The sequence below is a fragment of the Lonchura striata genome, chromosome 19, assembly GCF_050655825.1.
Source record: "Lonchura striata isolate lonStrDom1 chromosome 19, ASM5065582v1, whole genome shotgun sequence".
NCBI classification, from domain to species: domain Eukaryota; kingdom Metazoa; phylum Chordata; class Aves; order Passeriformes; family Estrildidae; genus Lonchura; species Lonchura striata.
In genome coordinates, this window is record NC_140721.1 from 6,544,598 (window position 1) to 6,569,889 (window position 25,292).

At 49.3% G+C, this 25,292-nt stretch overlaps 1 protein-coding gene across 6 annotated transcripts in view; it reads left to right on the plus strand.

Moving 5' to 3' along the window:
• The first annotated feature begins 2,476 nt into the window (after positions 1–2,476).
• DTX2 (deltex E3 ubiquitin ligase 2) overlaps positions 2,477–25,292 on the plus strand; it is a 34,398-nt gene continuing 11,582 nt past the window's right edge. For 3 of the 6 annotated variants that reach the window (XM_021550933.3, XM_021550934.3, XM_085557541.1), the window contains exons 1-4: positions 2,477–2,533; positions 7,202–7,585; positions 11,857–12,442; positions 20,462–20,520. In XM_021550933.3, coding sequence (XP_021406608.2) covers positions 7,279–7,585; positions 11,857–12,442; positions 20,462–20,520 — 952 coding nt within the window. In that variant the 5' untranslated portion in view covers positions 2,477–2,533; positions 7,202–7,278. Of the gene's footprint in view, positions 2,534–3,021; positions 3,142–5,041; positions 5,181–7,201; positions 7,586–11,856; positions 12,443–20,461; positions 20,521–25,292 lie in introns of those variants that run through there. The other 3 variants (XM_085557540.1, XM_085557538.1, XM_085557537.1) reach the window with 3 other exon arrangements.

Here is a 25,292-nt window from a genome sequence, read left to right on the forward strand (position 1 = left end):
GGCTATCAATCACTTCTGGCAATTATTAGTACTTTGTGAGTATTTTGAACTCAAGTGTGTGACAGTCTCATCCGTCCTGGAGCAGAGAAATCCATGGGCATTTGCATACAAGGCTGAGCTGTGGGGGGATGCAGCTCCAGAGGGTTTTCATTGGAGCTGTCATGGTTATGTGCTTGCCACTGTACATTTTGGGATGAAAACCAACTTTATTCAGGGTCTGTGAAGATGAGTCTCACATATTGAATCCTGGAAGAAGAGTTTTATAATATCCCTCTATTCCTACAGTATGTAGTGGTTCTGTATGTTATTTTTTTTGCTGTAACTATTGACTCCAAACATAATGTTCTTTATTTTATAAGACTTTTAGGGCAGGTGTATCATGTCATGGGTGAATCAGTGCTGCTGGGTGTAAAGTCCAGGGAGGTTACAAATAATTTGATAAGAATTGGTGAACACTTCCTGGTTCAGAAGGAATTATAGTGATCTTAAGTGTCTTTCTCAACCTAAATGATTCTCTGGTTCTGTGGTTCTTTAACCACTGCTGCTGAGGTCTTGGTGGGGGTCCCAGGAAAGGGAAAAACCCAGGTGGGGTCTGACCTACCTCTAAGAGAGCATGAAGAAGTGATGCAGCACCCTCCAAGATGCTCCAGGATCAAAGGAATCCCGAAATAAACACACAGCTCTTGCAAGGGTGGTGATGGAGGTGCAGCAGCTGGGAGGGAGCAGCGCTGTGTCCTCGGAGAGATCTGTGGCACAAAGGGCTGTGTTCCAGCATCCTCACCCCAGCCAGGGAGCAGGCATCTCCACGGCTCGGCTCCGGAGTTACTTGGATGTAAAGGAAACCCTAGAGGTGCTGAGCAGCTGATTCATGCAGGCTGGATGTGGCTCCAAGGGTCACACCCACGTTCCCACAGGAGCTCCCATGCCCAGCACCCAGAGGTGCTATACTGGAGGAGAGGGTGCACTAGTGGTGTGCAACACACACACACACGGGCACACTCACACTCACAATCCCCTGCACACACAGAGCATCTCACACCCCAGTACTACACATGCTCACACTCACACGGGTGGTTATCACACTCACACGGATGGCATCACACTCACACAGACCATATCACACTCACACGGACGGTATCACACTCACACAGACCATATCACACTCACACGGATGGTATCACACTCACACAGACCATATCACACTCACACGGACGGTATCACACTCACACAGACAGTATCACACTCGTGCACACTGCCACACACACTCTCACACACCCCACACCATCACAGACACTCTCACACTCGCTGCCCCACATACACACTGCCAGTTCTCTCTCACACTGTCACTGTCACTTACACAATCACTTTCCCACATCTGTTCACGCTCACTGTGACACAATATCACACACACACTGTCACATACACAGTCACACTCTCACACGCTGCCACTCGTGCTGTCACACAGTAACACACATGCTCATTATCATTATCACACACTCATTACCACCCTTGGTCCTGCACACTCACACTCATTACCATACTCATTATCACACCATTCCCATATTCATTATCATGCTCATTACCACACTCAGTCCTGCACACTCAGTCCTGCACACTCACACTATCACACTTATTACCATAATCACTTATTGACATATTTACTATCACACTCATTACCACACTCAGTCCCGCACACTCACACTCTTTATCACATTCACACTCTATCACACTCATTATCACACTCATTACCATACTCATTATCACACTTATTACCATACTAATTATCACACATTACCACATTCATTACCATATTCATTACCACACTGGGGTTCTGCACTCTCACACTATCACGTTCATTATCACACTCATTATCGCACCCATTGCCATACTCATAATCACACTCATTATCACACTCATTACCACACCCGGTCCCGCACACTCACACTCTATCACACCATTACCACACTCGTTATCACACTCATTACGACACACTCACACTCTTTATCACACTCATTATCACACTCATTACCATATTCATTATCACACTCATTACCACACTCATTATCACATTAATTATCACACTCATTACCACACTCATTACTCACTCGGTCCCACACACTCGTTATCACACTCATTACCACACTCGTTATCACATTAATTATCACACTCATTACACACTCATTACTCACTCGGTCCCACACACTCGTTATCACATTAATTATCACTCTCATTACCACACTCATTACTCACTCGGTCCCGCACACTCACACTCTATCACACCATTACCACACTCGTTATCACACTCATTACCACACTCGTTATCACATTAATTACCACACTCATTACCACCCCGGTCCCACCCCGCCTCGCGCTCGCCGTTCCTCGCCCTCACGCCTCCACCAATCACGTCCCTCCCTCCCCGCCTGGCCCCGCCCCGGCCCCGCCCCCGCCCGCCCCGCGGCTGGCTGGCGTGCGCATGCGCAGAGGCTCCGTGACCGCGGGCCGGGAGCGGCAGCGGCGGGCCCTGCTCGGGGTGAGGGGCCGGGGGGCGGCTGAGGGGCGACGGGACCGGGGCACGGCGGCGCCGGGACGGGGAGCTGGGCTGGGTTGGGTTGTGCTGTGCTTCGCGAGGCGGGCACCCGCTGGCTGGCACCCCCGGCACCCCGTGCTCTGTGCCGCTCAGCCCGGGCCGTTCGCGACGGACCGCCCGGGCCGTTGCGGCCGCTCCGGGCCCGGCCTGCCTGGCGGCCCGGAGGCACGGCCGCTGCTCCCCTCGCAGCAGGCCCCCGCCCCTCCGCAGCTCCCGGGGCGCTCGGTGTCGCCCGGACACCCCCCGGCACCCGTGGGGTCCGACGGTGTCCGTGGTACCGGGAGCCAGCAGGCGGCTGCGGTGGGCGGCCGGTGCTGCCCGGGGCTCCCTGAGGGGCGGGGGGCCCCGAGCCGCCGGCTCCTCGGGCGGGACCTTCCGGAGCTCCTGCCACGGGCCGAAGGCGCTGGGGCGCTGGAGGAGCCCTCCAGATCGTGCCAGCTTCTCACTCACTAGTCAGTGGTCTCCCCGCGAATAAATGACCCGCCTGGGTGCCCAGAAGGAGCCAGGAGTAGTCGGGTTGGACGCAAAGTGTGCTCAGATCCCGTGTCCAGGTGGGATCCTGTGTCTGAGTGTAGCTGCTTTCCTCTCGCTGCCTCCGTTTTTCAATTCACCCATGCCCGAAACCAGCCCTCGGCTTAGCTGACAGGGAAACGCTTTGTTCCGCCTCAGTTGCCGTCTGTATTTTCCCCCTCCGAGGGGAACTTGCTTAAAAGCTTGTTTTGAATGGAAGCAGTCCAGGTTTGGAGCAGCCGGGTTTATTTCTTGTTGTTTTGGCTGTTAACCCAGCCACCTTGTGCCGTGAGGATCAGCAGAGGCTGGGAGAGGGCAGGACTGGGATGGGTCTGCGTGCTTGGAGTTATTACTGTGACCCTTCCCTGCTGCCGAGCTCTGTTCTTTCTCTTTGGTTGGTGCTGGGTGCTTGTGTAAGGAAAGGAGTGTTTGGGTATGAATTACCTGGCAACAGCTGCCAACCCTGTTGCATCGGGTTTTGCTGTGCCCGGAGGTGCAGCGCAGCTGGTGTGGGAGCCCTGGTTTGGGGTCGGGGGAGGACACAGAGCACTTGTAATGCTGTTCCAGTCATGCCCCGTCTTACTGCAGCCCTGTGGCCTCACTGTGCTTTATGTGCTCCCCTAATCCCTGTGTAATCTCTTCCCATGGGATCTTTGGTGCCCTCCCAGTCCTGACTCTAAGATGTTTAAAGATCCCTCTTGGGCTCTCTCTTTTCTGAACAACCTGCTGAAAAGTCTCTATTTTACCAGTCTGATGATTTTTATTTCTAATTCAGCCCAGCTAAAGAGCTCCCAAGGCTCTTTTTCTTTTCCAGGTACAATGTCACATTTTGTGATAACTTTGATCAGCGGTGGCAATTCAAGTTGAGAAACTTAACAAAAGGAGTTGGCATTTTTAGAAATCATCTCAGACCCATGAATTTTTAGAACCTGCATTTAAAGAGAAATAAAATTCTGCTTTCTGGAAGTAGAACAGAGAATTAAACACAGCTTTCAAAGGCTTTAATTCCTGTTCTCCAGCTTTCTCACCACCATTTGCTGGAGTTTGAGGAGCAGGGAGTGAAGCTGCTGGAAAACACATCTGAAATGCGTTGTTTTTTTCCTGTCCAAGTCCCCAATTAAAGCCATGTGGACAAATGTTTCAGAGGTTGTGCTGGGCATAAAGTTCCAATCAAACAAGTCCATCTTCGAGCTCTGAGCCTGTGTTACCAAATACCTTCTGAAGGGCATCTGGGTGTATTTAAGTCTGCACTTGAATTAGCCAGGGTTTTGTTTTCACTGGAGGAAGGGTGGACCAGAGGATTTCTGGCTAGAGCCATGACTAGAGCTTTTAGGGTTGATGTGAATTTCAGCTTTTCAAGGTATTTTTAAAGCTTGAGATGAAGTGTTCTACTCCATAGGATTTGAGTAAAGATGTGAGCTGGGATGTGTAACACATCCCAAACCACATCCCACTCTTCCCCAAACCCTTTCTGCTGCGGTGTAATGCAGAACACTGTACAAGCAGCTCTAGTTTTGAATTTCTCAGCTTTTACTGTTTGTGTGCTGCTGAATTCTCAAAGAGAAATCAGGAACTGTAACTTTAGGCCTTTTCTTTTTAGTTTCCCATAACTCCAGGACTTGTGTAATTCTGGTTTACTGATGCTCTCGTGCATTCCTCACTTCCCAATCTGTGCAAACAGCTGCTGGCTCCAGCAGCTTTCAGCAAGAACTGGCAAGAGGCTGAAATACGCCCCTCGCTCCTCCTTTGGAGCAGCAGTCCCAGCACAGGAAATATTTTTCCACTCTGATGGGGAAGTGGATGTTGGAGCACGCGACACTCGTGCAGCCAGCCCGGGTATCTTCACATGTGGTCCAGGATTCACAGCACTGCTGCCACCCCGGCGTGAGGGACAGGTTGTCACCCAGCTGTTGTCCCAGCGAGTGTAAGGTGGCACGGGAAGGAGGTGGCTTTTCTGCTGCGGTGTCTGCTTGTCTGCACTTCCTGCTGCTGTTTCAGAAAGGAAGGAAAACGAACCGCTGACTCCCTTCTCACAGCCTCCCTCTTCTCTGCTCTGCGTGTGGCTGCAGATGAATATTTGGTAATAACTTTGGGGGGGAAAACAGTGTTGGTTCTGTATGTTTGGGGTTCAGAGCACCTAGTGCAGGTGGGTGGGACAGAAAATGCCACAGCCTGGCTCCTGCTCTGAGTCGAGCATGGATGATGCTGCTGATCCTTGAGCTGGAAAAGTGTTGGTGTGAAACCTGCCTTAAAAGAACTGGCAGAGGCAGGTGTTGGATTTGATACCTTGAGTCGTAATTTGCTGTTTTGAGCAGTGAACTAACTGTCCTTGGTGTGTTAGGCAAGAATGGATTACAAGGAAAAGATTAATACCAGAGGCCAGGGTAGGATCTTAGTGCTCTGGAGTGATTTGTCACCAGGACCAGTTGAGCTGGGGGTGTTGTGTAAAATCTCAGAGCAGCTCAAAAACTAATTTACACTGAATTCCTGGGGAAACTGTTGCCTTCCTCTTATAAATGCAGACGTGTGGGTGTGTCTGTTCTGTGCTCACTCTCCTCTGTCTTTTTTAAGCTATCAAGCCACATGGGCATGATGGATGGGATGCTCCATGGAGCGTGGGATCTTCCCCCATCCGGCAGGGATGTCATTCTCTGTGCAGATGGCATCCTCCAGTGGAAGCCACCCACTGCTGCTCTGCCTCTTGGGAGACCTGAACTTCTCCATTGGATGGGAAGGAAGCTCATGGCTCCCTGCTGACTGCTGGAAGTTAAGCGAGCAATCAGTGACGCGAGACCTCGGAAAGGAGAAGGCGAATTTATTTTAAAACAAAATTAGTTTCATTCATTCACAGCCAAACCCACCTACACGCGAGCACCAACATGGGGCTCTCCAAGTGGTTGTCCAGCATTTGGGCAGATGTGTGTGCAGATAGTTTGGGCTGGATTCCTTGGAATGACACAATAGACAAGGAATGTCAAATATCAGACCTCTGGTGTCTTTCGGGTGATCATGTGAGGCCTGTGGATCTGTTCATTTTACATCCCTTGGGGGCTGAGAGTAGTGATCTCTTCTTGTTGGAATTTATTCACTGTTAGTTTGTGTCTTTGTCTGGTTTTAGGGCTCCTACCCTTTCTCTGTTCTCCAAATCATCTCTTAAGGGCTTGAGTCTCTGATTGTCCCTCATTTCAAGATGTTCCTTTCTTTCCAACCTGAGAAGCTGCAGATAGGTGTGCTTTGATCTTGAGGACCTACTAAATCAGTGCCCTCAGCACAGGCAGCACAGCTTGATTATGCCCTGTGTTCCTCCTGGTTCTCTTGTACTCCCTCCCATCTCTTTCTTTTGCTGGGATCACAGTGAACTAAAGAAGAACGTGTACTGTGATTTGCAAACTGTGAATTAAGAGTTGTCTTCTGGCCTTGTTTGCATGTGTAATGCTGCACAGGAGTCACAGGACTGATCCTGGGCCAAAACTAAGTGGTCAGAATCCTGAATGAAGCTGATGGTGTAGCCCTGGAGCTCAGATCAGTGTGAAGAGTTTGGGAACCATTTGTGTAACTCAGTCATTTCTGTGAATGAGTGTTTGGCCAGCATTTGGCAGCTGACATTGGGGTGGTCAGTGTGATGCTGCCAGGAGCAGTGCTGAGCATGGGGAAGGGGCAGAATGGCAGCTTGCCTTGGCACACTGCTGGCTAGTAAGTGTCTGTCAGAGCTAATGCCAAGGCTTACAGGTCTGCTTGACACAGATCAGCAGTGGCTCTGGGATGGTTTGGTACAGATCTGTGGTGATTCAGGTGGCATTTGGTGCCACAAATCATAGGAAACAGAGTCTCCCTGAAGAGTGTTTGCCCTCAATTAGCAGAAGTTGCCAGCACTGGCAGGGAGTGAGTGGTGGTACCTCACTCACCCTCAGCCAGAGGGTTTTGAGGCCAGTCTGCATCTCTGGAGTCTCTTAAGTCCATAGCAAACATCCTCTGTGAAAGTCGGAGCTTGTTTCCCTCTCAGATGGCTTGTGTGATGTGGGTGTGCCTGGGGACATCCACAGTGGGTGTGGCGATTCGGGACATCATTCTCAGCTCCCTGTGCTCTGTTTCTTGCTGCAGGTCCTCCGGAGAAAATGGTGTAAGGCCAGCTCAGCTGCCACTTCCAATCGCGGCGTGCCCGGACCTCAGGGAGAAGCATGGCAGCAGCTCAGGGAGCGGGGAGCAGTTCAGCCGGGCCGTCCGGCCCGCCCGGTTCTGCCCCGGGGCACAGCAGCAGCTCCACGGCAGTGGCCGTGTGGGAATGGCAGGATGAATTTGGCAGGTGGAGGCCGTACCGAGGCAATGTCTGCAGCTACATTGAGCAGGTTATCCAGGCCTCTCAGCAGAAGGGCCGGCGCTCAGGCTCAGGGCTGCTCAACAGCATCCCTTTGGGACACGCGGATCCCGCCTTGGCTCCCTACGTCATCGACATTCCAAGCTTGACACAATTCCGGCAGGATACAGGTAAGGGAGTTTCCCCACCCCTTCTGTTGATGTGCTTGGGGACAAGCAGGGCCTTGTTCTCTGTGTAAGAGCCCTGCAAAGCTCTGCTGTTTGTTACCATGCCGGGCAGCTCTGTGAGCACATCTGCTGCTCTCCTGCTGCTGTCTGTGGAGCTGGGTGCAGGCAGGCAGCTGTAATCTCTTCAGGAGTATCATCATGGGACCCCTGGAGCTCCCAGCCTGTGAGCCAGAGCTCAGAGCTGGAAACTTCCCCCCCCCCCCCACCAATCCATTCAAGATCACTTGCGTAAAAAGGTCTTTTTACGATTCCAACCCTCCTGCTTGAATCCCTTGCTCCCTCTGGAGTTGGAGTGCCAGCTGCTTTACCTTGGCATGCAGCCCTGCTCAAGCTGCCTGCAAGTGCCTGAGGCCCCCGCACGACACCAAAACGCTGCAGCAGAATATTCCCTCCACTTGTGCTGTGTGAGCCTGGCTCACTTCCTCCCAGGGAGAAAGGGCAGGGTGGGCTCAATCGCAGAAATGAGACCTGATTTTCATTCTCCTCTCCCCTGGGGTCACTTGGAGTAGCAGCTCAGAATTTGCAGAGATGACTCCTGCCCTTTTTTGCTCCAGATGTGCTGAGCAGCTGGAGCTTAGACAAGGGGCAAGGATGGAATGCGTGCACTTCATCCCTGGAAAATCCAGGGAGATCCCAAATTACACACCCCAAATGAATGGCTGCTTTGGAAAATTTTCCAACCATCAGTTTCCCCTTTGTCAATGTCTCTCCCATCACTCCAGGACGCAGTTGAGCATCATCCCAAACTTTAAAGAGGGCCATGTGTTGGTTTCTTGCCAGTTGAAACAGTAAATGAGCAATATTTTGAATCAGCTGCATGATCAGCCAATTCTGGCAGGAAAGGGAAGTGGTTGGAGCAAATGTGAGTGGTCATCACAGCTGCATCCGTGTTTTTATCCTGATTTGGTGACCTTAGGCTGAGTTTATCTAGTGGTGTCCTGGGTGAGGTGAGGAGCTTTCTAAGCTGGATGCCCTGGCAGGTGTGCTCAGCTTGGCGTGTTTAAACATCTGGAAGGCCAGGTGAGGCTGTGGGTTTGAGTGGTACAGTGTGGACCACCAGAGCTGGCATCAGTAGCTGTTTCTCTCTTGGTTTTTTCATGCCAAACTTGTGAAGGAGACTTCCAGCCTCTGGGTCTTTCAGCCAGTGCTCAAACCTGCAGACAGCAGTCCTAAGCTGTCTGGTGAAGGTGAGCAGAGAGCCTGTGGGGTGGGAGAAATGTGTCCCAGTGCAGCTGTCTGTCCTTAGAGGGTTTGTTTCTCTTTAGACTCTTCTGAAAGATCTCAAAACACTCAGTGAATATTGTCCATTGGAGGGTGGTTTGGAGCTGTTCATCTCTGGAGGACAGTCCAGTTCAGTTCTGGAAATTATTTTGGCTGGTATGATCTCATTCTTTCCTTGGTTTAGATCTGAGTTTCAGTTGTTAATAACAAAAAGGTTGATTCTGCTCCACAGCTCTCCTGCAGTGTTTCCCATTGATCCAAAGTGATGCTGATCAGAGGGGCCAGTGCTGTGAACCTCCCTCCACAAATACCTGTGTGCTCTGCAACGTGACTGTTGGAAAAGCTCTCAATTCCCCTTGCCATGGCCCAGTTCTAAGCAAAGCTTTTTCTCTCTGCAAGGCTCTGCCTTAAACGTGAACCTTTCTGAGCGAGCTGCCAGCTGAACTTTGTCATGTGCTGGAGAAAAGAATCTCTACAGGAAACATCCCCATGAAAAATCTTTAAACAGTGCAAAAAATAGGCTGTTGTATTCTGCTCATTAGCTATTAGACAGATAAATAGGCTCTTCAAAGGAAGCCAGGGAGAATAACAGGAAGCCAGTGTTAACGGGAGCAGTGTCCCCAGCAGCAGGGAATGACAGCTGTGCGGGGGGATCTTGTGGGCAGGATTAGCTGTGGGCTTCAGCTGTGCTCAAGGCAGATTAGCTGGGAGTGAGTGGAGGGGAGCAGCAGGAGTTGTCCTCTCACCACAGCTGTTTGCCCACCCTGGAGAGGAATGGCTGTTTCCCTGCCAGCCTGGGGGAAGGGAGATGTTTTCCAAGTGCATTGCATTCGTCTTCTTGTTGACTCGTAAAAATTCTTCTTTCTACTGCTGTTTGAGGGTGTTAAAAACACAAGTTGCTTGCAAGTCCTGCAGTCCTCTTTGTGCTGCTTTTAGCTTCTGAGCTGCCAGTGGAGCAGGGGAAGCCTTGTTAATCTCTTGAGATGTGTCCCACTGGACACCTTGCCTTACCTGTAGTAGTCCCCTTTCTCTGAGAGCAGGTTCCCTCCACTCATTTCTAAATGTAATGCATGTCTCACCATCTCATTCCCAGTCAGTCCCATCCCTAGTCCTCCTCCTGCTCAGGGGTTCATTCCTGAAGTTATCCACCTTTGAGGCTGTTTGTGTTTCTGAAACTTGGCAAGACTTGCTGGATAGGAGCAGTCATTTGCTTTTGGCTGTTTAGTCTGCTTTTCCACCAAGACATCAATTCCAGGCTGGGAAGGTCATTTTGGTTCTGCTGATAGTTTCTGCCAGAGGAAGGTCTGGTCCCACAGGAATCATAAGCTCCATGGTTGGGTAGGTTGCTGTGTTGGACTGGCTGCTAGTAGTGTTTTGAGTGTGCTGATGAGATGTTGTTTGTTGGCTGGTGTCACTGGAGAGTCCTGCTCTGCAATGAGCAGGATGCTTGGTGCTGCTCTGGAGGAGAAACACCAGTCCTGGCATTTCTTGGTCCTGCACATTGTGCCTTTGAGGGAGCCTTAGCCTTTGTGTCAGCTCTGGAGCTTCAGCAATGCTGGGATAAGGAAACACAGTTTTCACAACTATTGGGTACAATAACAGCAGCATGATCCTCATGGCAGCATGCAGTCAGGCAGAGCCTGAATGCAGCAGCAGCTGGATTTTTGGCAGTGTGGAGTCCCACGTGGGCTGTCCTCCCTCTTCTTTGGAATGTACTTGTTGGGTGTGAAGCCTGCCTGGACTGCTTGTGCCCCACAGAGTCTCCAGTGATACTCTGGGGTAGTTCTCCTCAGGCTTTAGGTGTGGGTACTTGTAAACATGCCAGATTTCACCTGGGGTCCTGGAACATAATGCCATAACTCTCATGACCTCTTTAGAGGCTTTATTTTACTTTCTTTTTTTTTCCTCTTGGTGCTCTTCTTTGAACTCCTCCTGTGTTGTTACAACTCGCTCGCCTGTTCACCCTCACCTTCCTACATCCCCAGACTTGCTTTCCTCACAGCATTTCCCTCTCCTCTTCCTCTATGCAGAATGCTGCTGAGGGTTTTTCCTGCAGTAGCAGTTTTGACCCTGCTGCAATAACCCATTTTTCAAAGGTTACAGAGCTTCTGTCCTTTTGGGTGGCTTCCTTCCCTCTCATTAGGCTGCTGCTTTTTTGAAGCAGGGGATAAAGTACCCAGGAGTGAAGTCATCCTGGAAAGCCAGGCTTCCAGGGAGTTCAAGCTCCAGCTGTCACTGTCGGGTGGTCTTGCAAGAGTAGTGTTTCTCCTTCCATTTCTCTCCCTTTGTCTCAACAGCTGCTCTCTCCTGTTGTCAAGTTTCTTCATTGTCTTCCCCTTTCTAGTCTTGCTCTCTCTCCCAGCAGCCAGGAGCCTGCAGAAGTTTGCCCTTCTCCAGAGTCCTTGCCCTTGCCCCCTTGTGGGACTTCACCCACTCTCCCGAGACCAAAATTGCCCCGACCCTTGTGTAACAAAGTGGGCGTTCAACCCCTTAAGTGCTCCTACAAAGCACTTCCCAATGGTGTCTTGTCTCTATAGTTACTCTGTTGTCAAGGCTGTGGGAGTTGGGTTTTTTTTTAACCAGATCTGTGCCTCAGCCTGATTTTTTTTCCCGTTTTCCTTTTTTTCTCCTTTTAACGTCAGGGAGGCATATGTGATCACTGTGCCTTTGTGCTTGGGTGTGTCTGCGTCTGCATCCTCTCTCCTTCCCTCCTTTCCCACCCTTCCTCTTTGCAGCTTTTGAACCTGCTGCCAGCCCACAATCAGATTTGGCAGAGGAACAGGGATCTCAGGGATGTGTTTTTCTAAGCTTCATGAGCAAACCCAACCCTGTTGGGAAGAGACGGTCTTTTAGTGCCCCTCTTGAGGGAGAATGAGAAAGGCCACCCCAAAGTAGGCAGCATGGATCTGTGCAGAAACAAATCCCTGCAACAACCTCCCTCTTAGTTCTCTGCTGGCTAAATTGTGTTTCTTCTCCCCTCCTCTCCCACACAGGGACGATGCGGGCTGTCCGCAGGCACGTCTTCCCAGGGGACTCTGCTGCTGGGCAGGGCATTGTCTGGGAGTGGCAGAACGACGAGGGCGGGTGGTCCCCGTACGAGATGAACGTCTGCGTGTTCCTGGAGCAGGCCCGTGCCACCAACCACCAGCGAGTGGATCTCGGGCCCTTGGGCTACAACTACGAAGTTGACTTTGTGGCTCAAGTGCAGACCAACAAGAGCACGAGGTTCCGCCGCAGCGTTCAGAGGCGTTTGGATGCCCCGTACCCGGTGACGACCGCCACCACACCCCTTCACACAGGGGTGGGATGTTCTTGCCAGCAGTGCTGGCCAAACAGCGGGACTGGCCCCATCACCACACGCTACCGTCACTCCATGACAAACTTTCCCAACTCCTCCACGACTCATCAGGTTCCCGGGAGGACAGCGTCAGTAAGTTCTTCCAACGTCGGCTTCGTGCCCTATAACAAACCCGCTTTGACTGGAGCAAGGTCAACACCAAGACTCAATGCACAGAACACCTTGGTTTTGGCTCAGACTGGGAGCCTCAGTGCAGCATTGGCAGCATCTAATGGAGTCAGGTACAGATCCTAATTCACCTTTAAATACTATATCTATGTCCAAGAGATTTGCTGTGCTCAGGTCTGCATCCAGGAGCCTCTCTGTCCCAGAGGACTTTACAAGGGTCTTCTCCCTAGGAGGGAGAGGTTTGTGCCTGTATATCCAGTGCAGTGGATGAAGAGACTTCCCCTCTACTTTCTACCTCATTTCTTCCCATTTTAAATACAGTCCCTGTCTATCAGTCTCCCTGAACCACAAGGCAGTTCACTCAAGTTGAGATTCTGAAGGTTTGAAAAAATTAATAGTGTGCAGTGGTATTTTGGGTTAGGTTAAAAAGCAACTTTGAGGGGAATTCATGGGGAAGGAAAAGGGAACGTGTAAACACACTTAATTCAAATTAAATGGATTGGAACACTGCTCTGTTCATTCTAAGCTCTTCCCCTTCAAGGAGGGATCACAGGTCTCATTGTATGTGGCTGAGACCTCATGACCTCTCTGTCAAAATCAGGTGTCCAGGCTATTTTTCAGGCTAAGTGGTGATGAAGAGCAGAGGTACCACTGGATTAATTTTCTCTGTGGCACTTCTCTGACCGGGCTGGAACAAGTGTGCATCTCTCAGCCCAGGATTTCACCTCCTGTCAGCTAGAGCCAAAGGAGGGCTGTGTTTGCACCTTTCTGGTGGGGGAGGAAGAGCCTCACTTATCTTCAGGCCTTTTGGTTGCTGCCAGCTCAATGAAGAGCAGAGGCTTGTGGTCCGACAGCCCGGCTCCTCTCCATGGCATGGGCTGCTGGGGCAAGCCACAGTTGGTTATTCCACTTTCAGGATCTTAACTCTTCCTGTGCTCAAGCCCTTGCTGGCAGAGGTGTGTGTGGCCTGTCTGTGGCAGTGCTGGCACCCAGAGTGATCCAGCAAGGGCTGGCTGACTGCTCCCTCTGTTTGTGAATGGCTGGAAGTGGCAGAGCCTTACACTCACTTCACTGGGAGTAATCCAGCTGTTGAACCCCTGAGAAACTGCAGGGGAACTTGCCAGGGCTGATTTACCTGTCCAAGTAAGTATAGAGATAAGAAATCTAGCAGAGATCTCTTCTGCTAATTGCACGAGGCACTGGGGTTTGAGGTTTGTTTTGAATCTCATTTGTGTTTTAGACAACACTGTGAATCTTGAGATGTTTTTCTGAGTATCGTGTTGGGACTTTTCCTCTTTGGGGTCATCCGAGTGAAATGATTTCTCACATCCTGTTCTTCTTTCTCACAGTCTTATTTTGGGGGCTTTTTTTCCACCTGGTGACTTTTTGTGTTGCCTTAAGCATCCACAGTGCTTCTCTGTTCCAGTCACCTTCGAGGAGGGCTGAAAATCTGACCTCAGCACTGCCTGCAGGAGCCCCCAGTAAGGCTCTTGCTGTCCCCTGAAGAAGCTGCCAAAATCCCCTTCTTGCAGGAGTTGCTGGTGGGTGCGTGGGGCCACTGGGCTGCCTGAAGCCCCATCCCTCCCCAGAGGATTTGCAGAGTGACTCAGGGTGGGGAGTTTGAAAAGGAAGAGCCAAGTGCTGCAGCAGTTGTCCCACAAGCCTGTCTGGAGCTGATCGGGGTCTGGGTACGTTGTGTGCTACTGGTGGGGGGACAGGCTGTCCTGAAAGGAGGGAGGATGGGAGAGAGATGCTTGGAGGAGGTTGCCATGGGCTCCTGACCATGCACTGAGCCCATGGCCCAGGCAATGCTGACTGGGAGGAAGGGATGCCAGGAGGTGCCCATGGCTGGTTGAGGTTGGGCTGTTTGAGCCTATTTTGCAGCTCATCTGTTTGTGTTGTGGAGGGGGTGATGTGGCTGGTGTCCTGGCAATCATCCCTAGCCAAGCCAGCCTTTCTGGGGGATGCAAAGGGATTATGCAGTTAAATCTAGGCTGAGGACAGCAGGACATGCCACACAGGGCAGGTGGCAGCTCTTTGGATACCTGGGAGTGTGTGAGTGCTGCCAGACTTGTGTAAAACCCCCACCCCCAGTGAGCCCCACTCCTCTGGCTGCTGTCTCTTCCCTTGGGGTGTGATCTCCTGTCCTTTGGGATTAGTTTTGCAACTCTCCTTTATCCCTGCCAGGACAATAAGTGCACACAGGGGGGCAGTCTGTCTTCCAGCAGCGTGCCATATGTGAAAGGGACTTTTTCATTCCCAGCTGACAGCTTGGGATGGCTTTTCCTCATCAGCCCTGTGCTGGCGTTGAGTCGGAAATGCCACTGGGTGGGTGTAATTGCTCCTGGCTGGAGTTACAGTCTTGGGCTCATGAAACCCATGTCCCAGCAGAAAATCCTTTAATTTCTGTGAATTGGGGGAAACCTGAGTAGCAAACTCTAACAATGTGTTTCATTTAATTCCTAAGCCCAGAGCATTCCTGGGTTATTTTATCCACTGGGTTCCCTGTCTTCCTCGCTCAGACACAGCATGGTGGTTAGCTCCCCTTCCCTTGCAGTCAATGCCCCACATCACCCTACAGTCTAACCATTTTGGCTAATTATCCTGCATTAATTATCCTGCTACAGGTTTCTGGCTGTATTCTCTTAGCTGTGATGTGCAATTCCCATGCTGGCCCATGCTCAGAGACCCAAGGGAAGGGAGCACTGGGCCACAGTGGATCCTCTGGTGTCTGCTAAAGGCTGTGTTGTGTTTACCCCACAAGCTTTGGCTCCAAAGCAGCCCTGACAGATTACTTGCTTTTACAAAACTGCTAATCTCCATAAAACTTGCAGAGGTGGCTGAGCTGCAACTGGCAGAAGAGAGCCTGAAAGGCGGTGCAGTTGTTTACACCCAGTTTCTTTAGGAAACACAGCTAAAAATGGCAGCACCTCTCTTGCAGGGCTGAAACGAGGTGCAGCTTGTGCTGGAAAGCTGCCTGACTCCCTGTGTGGCTGTGGCAGTTACTTCTAGCAGGCAGGCAGGGGTAGCCCCCAGAACAGGCATGCCCAGGCTGCTGTGCCACTGAGGGTGATTAAATGCATTTCCTGCTTGCTGGAGGGCGGATGCTGGTGTGAGAGCAGGCGGAGCTCCAGCACTGCCAAATGCACTTTAATTTCCTCCTGCTCTCAAGAGGGTCAAAGCCACTGGAAAACCCAGAGAGGGGTGCCAAGGCTTAACTAGATGCTAATATCTTGGCTACGCTTATAATAAATTACATGCATGTGGGCAAGTTATTTTGCTTTTTGGTGCATTAGTTTCCTCTTGTGGATTAAACACAGTTAATGAATCTGGCCTCTGTCATGGACAGGGCTGGAATCTGCACATGGAGTGTGCCATGGCAAGGGCTGTCCTTGCCTCAGCACTGTTAACCAGGATCCCAGCCTCCTCCTGGCAAATCCTTCCCACCCCACATGGGAAAGCATCAATTCCCTAGGGCAAGAGCTCCCCTGTTCCCTGCACTGTGCTGTCTAATTACAGAGTAAGGCACTCCTGAAGAACAGTAAGGAGTGCCCTGCTTGTAATATGAGCGAGTAAAGCTGCAGGAAGCAATCTTCTGAGGGATATTAATTAGTGTCCCAGCCAGGCAAATCCCTACAGTAGTTCTGCAGGCTTCTCTGAGCTTATGTGGCTTTAGCTGCTGGCCTGGGTTGTGCCTACCAATAAGACAGGCAGCTCATGGGGGCAGGATTTTGTATAAAATCAGGGGGAGTGGGGGTCTTGGGAGCTGGAAAAGGATGCTGACAGAATTGGGGTGTTTAGGTGCTGCACTCCAAATCTCCCATGGGGAACAACACACAGTCAGTGCTCTGTAGGATCAGAAAGGACCCTAACTAGGGCCTTTCCTTCTTTCTCTCCACCTTTGTATCCTTCAGCTTTGTCCATAGACATTCCCATGAGCTCCTTGGGTGGTGAGGAGCTCTCCTGGTGCTGGTTCCACTGTGCCCACTGTGAGCTGTCCTGCAGCCCTTTTAGCCAGCATGGGGCTAAACCAGGTGTGGTCATTAATGTCATCTCACACTCAGTGAGCCCTGGGAAGGGGTCTGGACCTTCAGGTGTTGTGGTAGTGTGAAGTAGGGCTGGATGCTGCCCTGATCTGTGAGGAGAAGTGTTGGCTGTTGCCCAGAGGGTTACAAAAACGCCATGATACAGATATCTGTGGCCTGCTGGTTGTGTGCAGGGGAGAGGAAGGAAGAAAAGGCCATATCAGGTGGAGAGGGTGAGTTCCTACAGGCTTCCCCAGTTCTGCTCCGTTGGGGTATTGTGTATGTATGGCTCAGGTGATGGCTCCAACCTGGCCACCCAACGTTTGAAGTGGCAGCATCCCTGGATTCCAAGCTGTTGACACAGTTCCTTGCTGGACTTGTGCTTTGCTGTCTCACTGGTGCTGCAGATTCTTGAAATTCTGGAGAAGCAAGTGGGTTTGTCATGCTGAAATCTGTCTGCCCTGTCTGCCTCCTGTAGCAGACTGCCTGGGAACCAGTGGTAGGAAATCTTACCAGGATCTTCTTGCTGAATCTCTGAGAACATTGTCATATTTTACATCCTTTTATTCACAACCTGGTGATCCCTGTTAAACTCAGAAACATCCAGCACACAGAGCAGTGGGAGAGCAGGAGCTGCAGCAAACAACAGGAAAAAATGGAACCAGGAAGGAGGAATTGATACCAGGACACAGTCAGAGAATTCTGGCATTGACTGTCAGGTGTTGCAAGCACCTGCAAGAACATTTGGCCAGGAGTCAAAGGCACTGCCTGGTAAGAAATCTCCGTGAGCAGCAGGAGCAGGTGTCTCTGTGGCTCCTCATTTCTCCACACTGCAGTGCTTGCTCTTGCACTGATGCTATCCAGATCTCCCTCTCCCAAAACATCATTTTTTCCCCTAACTGAGCTGTTTTCAATAAATGAGCACGACCTCTCCCCAGAAGCCAGCACTAATATGGCAATGCTGGAATATCTTGAGCTTGTGCTGTTCCATTGTTGGATGCACAGTTCACATCACACTACAATAGCAATAGCCTTCCTTGTTACCTCATCCCCTTCCTCCTCTCAAACCCCTACTTCAATCCCAGGGTAGGCTCTGAGGAGCATTTCCTCACCTTTTTTGGCACTGCAGCACTTCCTCCCACGCACTGTGACTGCAGACCTGCCCAGACAGCGTTGTGGTACCTCAGAGCAGTGTGGATTTCCCTTGATTTCATCAGCCTTTGGGCTTTCTGCAGTTGTAACAGAACTCCGGGAGCGTGGCAGCACTGCTCCCACGGTGCAGAGTGATGGGTCAGCATAACCCCCAGCACTGTTAGCTGAGATACTGCTAATGAATGTGTGTATTTAGTGAAGTAACAAGTATTTGATTTCTCCATCGTCACATCAGTTGGCTCAAATCCTCCAGCAGCCAAAGCTGACACACTTTGCCTTTACACCAGGAGTGCAGCTGATCAGTGACTGTTTCTTGGCTCATGGATGGTAATTTATCTGCAGTGCACTCACAGCTTCCCAAACTTGATTGCTTGCAAATGCATCAAGTGCTTATCTGTTTCTCTCTGCAGATCTCAAGGACTCTTCTCACTTCTGTTGTGGTTTAACCCAGCAGACATTTAATCACCACACAGCCCCTCAACTCACTCCATCCTCCACCGGGGGAAGGGGGAGACAATTGGAAGAAAAGAAAAGTAAAAATTGTGGGTTAAAACAAAGACAGTTTAACAGGACAGAGAAGGGAAGGAAAATCGTAATGCTGATGATGATTGAAACGTACAAAACAAGTGATGCACTAAGCAATTGCTCACACTCACTGACCAATGCCCAGTCATTCCCAAGCAGCAGCCCCCAGTCAGTTTTTCCCCTGGTTTTGCTACTGATCATGGCATCCTGTGGTCTGGAATATTCCTTGGGTCACTTGGGGTCAGGTGTCCCAGCTGTGTCCCCTCCCAGCTTCTTGTGCCCCCCAGCCTCCTCAGTGCTGGGGTGGGGTAAGGAGCAGAAAAGGCCTCACTTAGTGTAAACACTGCTCAGCAACAGCTAAAACATCCCTGTGCTATCAGCATTATTCTCATCCTAAATCCAAAATACAGCACTATACCAGCTACTAGGAAGGAAATGAACTTCATCCCAGCTGAAACCAGGACAACTTGATACAAGCTCTAACTCATGGATGACTTGGATTTGAGTCTCACAGTAAGAAAAGAAGAGTGAAGGACTTCTCTGTCATCCTTTCAAAACATGGTTACAAGTGTAATGACCCTATGTTCCAGCCCATTGGAAGGATTTCCTGCCTCTATCTCTTTTCCTGGTACAGTGGAAGGTTTAGCTTTCTGCTTTATTTTATTTTTACCTTCCATGGGGAAGTGAAAGCACCCAAGGTGATGTTTCATCTCAGGGCATGACAACAAAACACAAACTTCTGTATCAGTCACAGCCTGGGGTGGAGGGGGTGCCCAGGCTCAGTGGAGCCTTCTTGGCTTCTCAGGAGGAAATGAGGGAAGGTCAAATGTCTCTGATTTTTTTGGGTTGCAGTTCCGTCAAATGCCTGGTCCTCAAATATCCTTCATGTCTGCAGCTGGAGAACAAGAGTCCTGCTGCTTGCCATCTTCTGAAGAGGATCATAAGGGCAGATATGAAGCAACAGGATGAGATAAAGTAGAGAAATACCTAAGAAAGAGCTGTGACAAAGAGGGTGAATCAGGAAAGAAAACAGAGTCATAAAGACATTTGATTCAGAGCCCTTTGAAATCATGGGGAAGATTTTCCCTGTGTTTGATGGGTTTGAAATGTTGCCAGAAGAATCTGTTGCATCATTTGAAGGCATTGCAAAATTTGGGGCAGCAGAAGGGAAAGCACAGCCTTTGAAAGAGGCAGGAGGGAAATAAATCTCTGTGGTCCAGAGAGCTTTATAAGGGTCTGGGGTGCTGATCTCACTTGGCCAGACTGCCAGAGCTGCACCAAGCCCTCTGTCCTGCCCAGGCTTCTTCAGGGAGGCCAGCACACATGTGGGAGCCTATTCCAAACTGTGACAGGTAGGAGAGGGGACAGGCACGGTGGAAAACAGCCTTGTATCACTCAAAAATCTTTTCAGCCCTGGTCCTTGTTATGTGAATGTGAGCAGAGACTTAGTAAGATTGAAAGGAGGAAACTCTGTGGTACCTTTTTGGGCAGGGCAACTCTGCATCCCAGCTGGACACAAGAAGGTTTCCCCTTAATAGTGGGTGAGATTTAAGCTCTTGACCACCTTAGTCTCTGAATTCCTAAGCAGCTGGCCAGCTTTGTTTAATTTTGGAGAGTCCTTGGAGATTGTTGTCTGAATGCACCATATATTAACTGCTGCTGGGCCATGAGACTCATCCATCCCAGGCACATGAGCCACCTGAGACAAAATCCATGTTGTGTTCTCTGTGCCAGTGTTTGGATTTCAAGTGTTCCTGCTCTGCTAATGTGGATCCAGCTCAGTTTCTTCTCTAGAGACCCCCCATCAGCACTGATGCTGCTGCTCCCCTTTCCTCCCTATCTCCTCCTGCCACCTAATAGCATAACCCTGGCTGCCCATGTATCCCAAAGTTGAAGTAGTTCAGCTGCCAGCACTGCCAAAACAAGTAGGTGAGGGACCTGAAAGGCATGTTTGGTGTCCATCTTCTCTTCATTTCCAAATGAAAACAGGCCAAGCTCTTCTAGGTCTCCTTCAGCCTTTCTTCCCACATCCCCTTGGATGTGTAGTGCAGGTTGGCTGCTCACAGGAAGCTCTGTGGGGGAGTGGCAAGAGCAGGGATCTAGCACAGGAGCAGAGCAGGGTCCAGCAGGAGGAATGGATGAGTTAGGAGAAGATGGGGCTGGCAGCAGCTACATACAGCATAGCTCTAAGACACTCCTTGCAGGTAAGTAAGTCTAGGAGAGAGCTCTGGCAGACACAGCTCCTTAAGTACAGCTACTGGACCAGTGGGAGAAGGGGTGAGGGTCCCAGCTGGGGCTCATCTGAGCAATTAGTCCCTGTTAATATATCCAGGGCCCTGGCACTCAGGAGGGAGCACTGCATTGCTGAATTGTCTTTGTTTGTCACTGATCCTTGCTGTTAAAAGTAACCTGTTTTTTTTTAATCTCTAGTGTCCAGGCCTTGCCTGTCAAGATGTCCAAACCCAGCAGGGTGAGCCAGGCCCTGGCAGGTAAGAACTCCCCTGTGCTATATTTGCTTAGTCCTTAGGAGTAGGTGAATGAGAAGTTTGCCTTTCTGTAGTACTTACTTTCTATTTTTGACTTTTGGAAAGAGTCAAAAATGTTGATGATGTTTAAGGTTTTAGACCCAAAGATTTTCCAGAAAAGCAAAGAGGGCAGATTTGGGGGAGAATGGGATAGACAAACCTTATTAACTGTTTTTCTCATCCTGAGTCTTTCAAAATAACTGGGATTATTTGGGGCACGGCTGTTCATCTTCTGTACGTGTGGATGAGCAAGTAGCAAAGGAAAGGGCATGTGAATCAAGTTCAATGCTAGCTGCTATTTTCTGCTGTTTTTAAAGTCAAAGGAGGGGAATGGTGTGAGATTTTTTTGTGGTTTTTAATATGATTTTTTACAATGTGGTTATATTGAAAAAGCTCAGGTGGTCTTTAGCTTAAAGAGGATTGTGATGTCTTGTCTTGGGGAAATGGAGACTGAAGTTGAATCAGACATTGTCTCCTGGTGCAGCAGAATACAGGTTTGCTTGTTATCCAAACCTGTGAACACACTACTAAATATACTGAGGAGTATGTCTGGGAGGGATGAAAGTGCCAGTTTTCAATGCTCCTTTTCAGAGTATATTGGCCTGCTAAAGTTGAAATGGCATTGCCTAGAAAATGACAATTTGTGCTGTCAGCTTCCCATGGAAGAGTTGCTGTGCCAAAAGCCAGTGGCATCTCTGCTGTGTTTTGGCTCAGCCAGTGCCAAACCAACGACCCTGGTGTGGTGGTACTGGGGGATTTAGGTGACCTGGTACCAGCTGTGCTCTCAAAACTATATCATTACCTGGGAGAGGAGTGCTAAACATCTGTTATCTGGTATTTTCTGAAGTTTGCTCTGTTTCAGACACTACAGAATGTCTGTTAACCCTCTCCTTCCTCTGTCACTTGGCCATGCATGGTCTCTTGAGGTTCTTAGCTCCTGGGACACCAGACTTTGCTCCTGAGTGAGCAGAGACAGTCACATTCTTGTTTTTTGAGACAGTGGTTCCCACCTTATTCCAGAAAAGGTGTTTGGTCTCTTCTTGAGTGCCAGGTTTTACCCTGGCTAAAAAGGGTCCCCAGGATTAATGTTTCCCTTCACCTGGAAGGGAATATTGGCACCATCCTGAGAACTGCCCTGCACGTGTCTGTAGCCATTCTGGCCCTGCATGAAGACTAACACAGGTGGCCTCTGACATGCAGCATGCAGCCCATCTGTCTCCTCCTTAGCAAATCACTTTGGAAACGAGGTGTAAAGTCAAGCTCAGACCTTTTCTGGGTGGGTGACCTGAGCACAACTCCCCTTGCTTGTGACAGCTCTGCCTTTCATGCCCTGCCTGTTAGCACTGACTGTGTGTAATTAGGTACATTATCACATAAAGGCAAATAAAGCTGATAAATCCAGGCTGTGTTAATGTTGTTACCTGTGATCTCATTCTCCATGTGCAGTCTGTTCATGCCTTTGGTGCCACGTTTAGATGGAAAAGGCAGCAGGAAGTCCCAACAGAATAAACCATTTGCCACCATTTAATACAATAAGATGGTTACAGTTGTAATTGCTATCTCTGTTGTTGCAGTCTGGGGGTGTAAAAGAAGGGATAATTACTCATTTTAATATTCTTTACTTTTCCCTGAGGCAGCCAGCACGAGGCACAAGGGGATGTAGGGAAGTGCACTAGGAGCTCCCTGCAGCCAGGGTCTCCTTCAGATCCAGGTCTTCACACAACACAGCTTTGGGTGCTGTGCTGCCTGCTGCCAGGTGTCCCACACCTCAGATGTGCAAGGGAGGAGAGACATCTGAATTTGAGTCCTCAAAGTCACATAGAAGCAGAGGAAAGATTAATACAAGTTAATTAGGGAGTGGAAGAAAGTAAATCTCTGGGGATATTTCTGGTGAAAAGCAAGCAATGGAGTTCTGGTAAAAAGGAAGAGTTTTGCTGAAATATTAATTGGCTGGGTCTTCAGGGACACCTTCTTCCCCTTTATGCCCTGCTCTCTGTTTTTAGAACCTCTTCTGGGAAGTGATATTTTGTTCATAATTAAAATCCTGCTGATGGTGTCCAGGTTACTCATTATTCAGGTTATTCTCTAACACAAACTGGGCTCCTTTTGTTTTTTCAGTCCCCACTGCATGACTGCTTCCTACAACATCAGTGGAGAAGGCTGGGGAGACAATGTTGTGGCGGGGAGAGAAGTCTCAGATGTAAATGAAGGAAGTTTTTTTTTGGGGGGGAAATGTCTCAATCTTCATCCCCTGGCATCTCGGCAGCTTTGGCTCTGATTTGAAGCTGGGCAGATACAACCCCTAAATCTCATGGGTGATATTGAGAAATGCTGCAGGTGCATCTCTTGGATGCAAAGGGAACTTCTGGTGGCTAAACAGGAGATGAGAAGTCCTGTGAGTCTGAATTAGAAGCTGGGTTTTGTTTGTGTGATGGGTGCTTGGGGATTTGTAACACTGATAACCCCACATCATCTGAAAGCACCTCTTGGGATCCCAGAAATCATGAAGCTGGCTTTAAAACCATGTTTTCTACCAAAAAAAAAAAAAAAGTATAATTTTTCCTTGCTTTCTGCTATTTTAATACTTCAAAGTGCATGTGGAAACTTGTCTTTTAAGCTTTTTCTTTTCCCTCAACTATTTGATCAGTACACTGAAATGCCAAACAGGTCTAAGCAAAGTGTTTAACCGCAGTGTTGGTGTTTGAGGATCAGCTGGGCTGGCATTTCCTGGGAATAATGGATTTTAGCTGCTGTGCCTGGGAGCTGAGGGGTGGCAAGGTGCTCATATAAAGGCCCTTCTAATGCTATGTTTAAGATGAAGTCTGAAAAGGAGCTTTTTGTTAAATAAAATTGGGTGCTTCTTGTTTGCATGATTCCAGGAGCTGGTGCATTTGGGGATGTACTAACCATACTGATTTTGCTGGTGGATATAAATGTACAAATTAGCAATGCTTTTCTGAGATCTCACATTTTCTGAAGGGAAGCCCTGCCCTGTACCAGTCTGAGGCCTGTGCAAATCCAGGTCAGTGGCCAGAGGGGCATGTTGGGCTGGGTGTGAGTGACTGCGTGGCTAACACTCATTACATAATGTCAGGCTGTTTTTCCTGTGCTCAGCTTCTGCACAGGATATTACAAAAAGTCCCTTATTTACACAGCAGGCTGAAAAAAGTTGGTGGATGTTGTCATAGCTCTAGTGAAAATAATTTTACCCCAAGGAGCCACTAATGTTGTATTTCTGGCCAAATAACAGGCTTTGAGCAAGAGGAAAAAAAGGCAGTTCTGCATGTGGTTATTGCACACATAGAATCAGATCAGATCCCAAAGGATTCTTTGTAAGGCTTTCTGTCTCCTCCCTCCTGCAGTCCTTGCAGAAAAGAAACCCAGAGCCCAGTGGAAAGTAGGAATATAAAAAATAATATTTTTCAAGCTCCTGGACTGGCTAGTGAGAGCAGGAACTCTCACAGGAACATATCCAAAGCAGATCTTGGTCTGGGCAAACTTGTCATGTTGCAACTTGTATTCAGTAAGAATTTATCCAGGTCCAGGGCTACACTTGCTCCTGGCATAACTCCACAGATGCCTGGAACAGGTTCTGACTTGAAATTGTTGTGAGAATTAGCAACTCAATTTGCAGATGTGATGTGTTATTATTATTTTGTATTATTTTGGCACCTTGTAGGAAAACACAGTCCAGCCTAAGGCCTGGGTTAAGGATGTCTCTTCCTGGAGACTGCAGTCCCCAAACTTGTGGGAGGATTAATAATGCTGAGATTTCCAGTATTGTATTTGAACTTTAAAGGCATCATTGCTGCTGGGGGTTGACATAAGGCAGCAGAGCAATGTAGCACCAGAACCTTTTTGAATGCTCTCTTGACTTGAATCTGCAGAAGATGATTCATTGCACATAGCTCCTAAGGCAGCAGAAGGTTTAAAATTGGCTAAGAAAAGGTGATTTCCCACTTACATTGGTCAAGAAAAGGTGTAAGATAGGAGAATGTTGAGTTGGGGTCTGTGTGGAGTAGTAGATGGGTATGCAGCTCAGAAAAACAAAAGAAAGTTTGTGGAACAAATGGTGGATTTTTGATTGGTTTTTGTTTTGTGATGATTCATGTTGCTGGCAGACAGTTTTAGACATCTTATTCTAGGTACAAGGGGGCTGTGTTACAGACTATCTGAGCTCACCTGAGGTTCTGTGGCTCCTGCTTTTTGTTTGGTCTGAATTTTGTTGCCCTCTGCCATTGAGAATCTGAAGCCAGTTGTTCAGCCTGTGCTTCTGTTTTCTCTTTTTTCTGGGCTCTGCCTGCTAATGTTAGCAAGACAGTATTGATCTCTTCAGAAGAACACATTAATTTTGCATTTGCCTATCAGACAGCTGTGCGTGGGTGGTGATAATCCCTGTTAGTCTTTGGACTCGCTTTTCAAATGTCAGTCTGTGCCATCAGCGCTGTTGCAGTGCTTAGAAACAGCTTTTTTAGAGACAACTTTCCTGCTCCTTTTCTGCACCAGTTCTAGGAATAGTATTGTGCAGCCTCAGTGGGGTCAGATGAGATGATTTCCCCAGCTGTGGAGGGAGACCTTCCCTGTCTCTCAAGAATATTGTTCCTCCAGCCTCTCTGGAGAGCTGCTGCTCTTCTTGGAATACCTCTGACTGTTCCCTGCTGGAAGGGAAAAGGACCTGAAAGGTGCAGGGGGCAGCTTTGGTGCTGCTGCTGGGCTTTGGGTCTCAGCTGCACTCA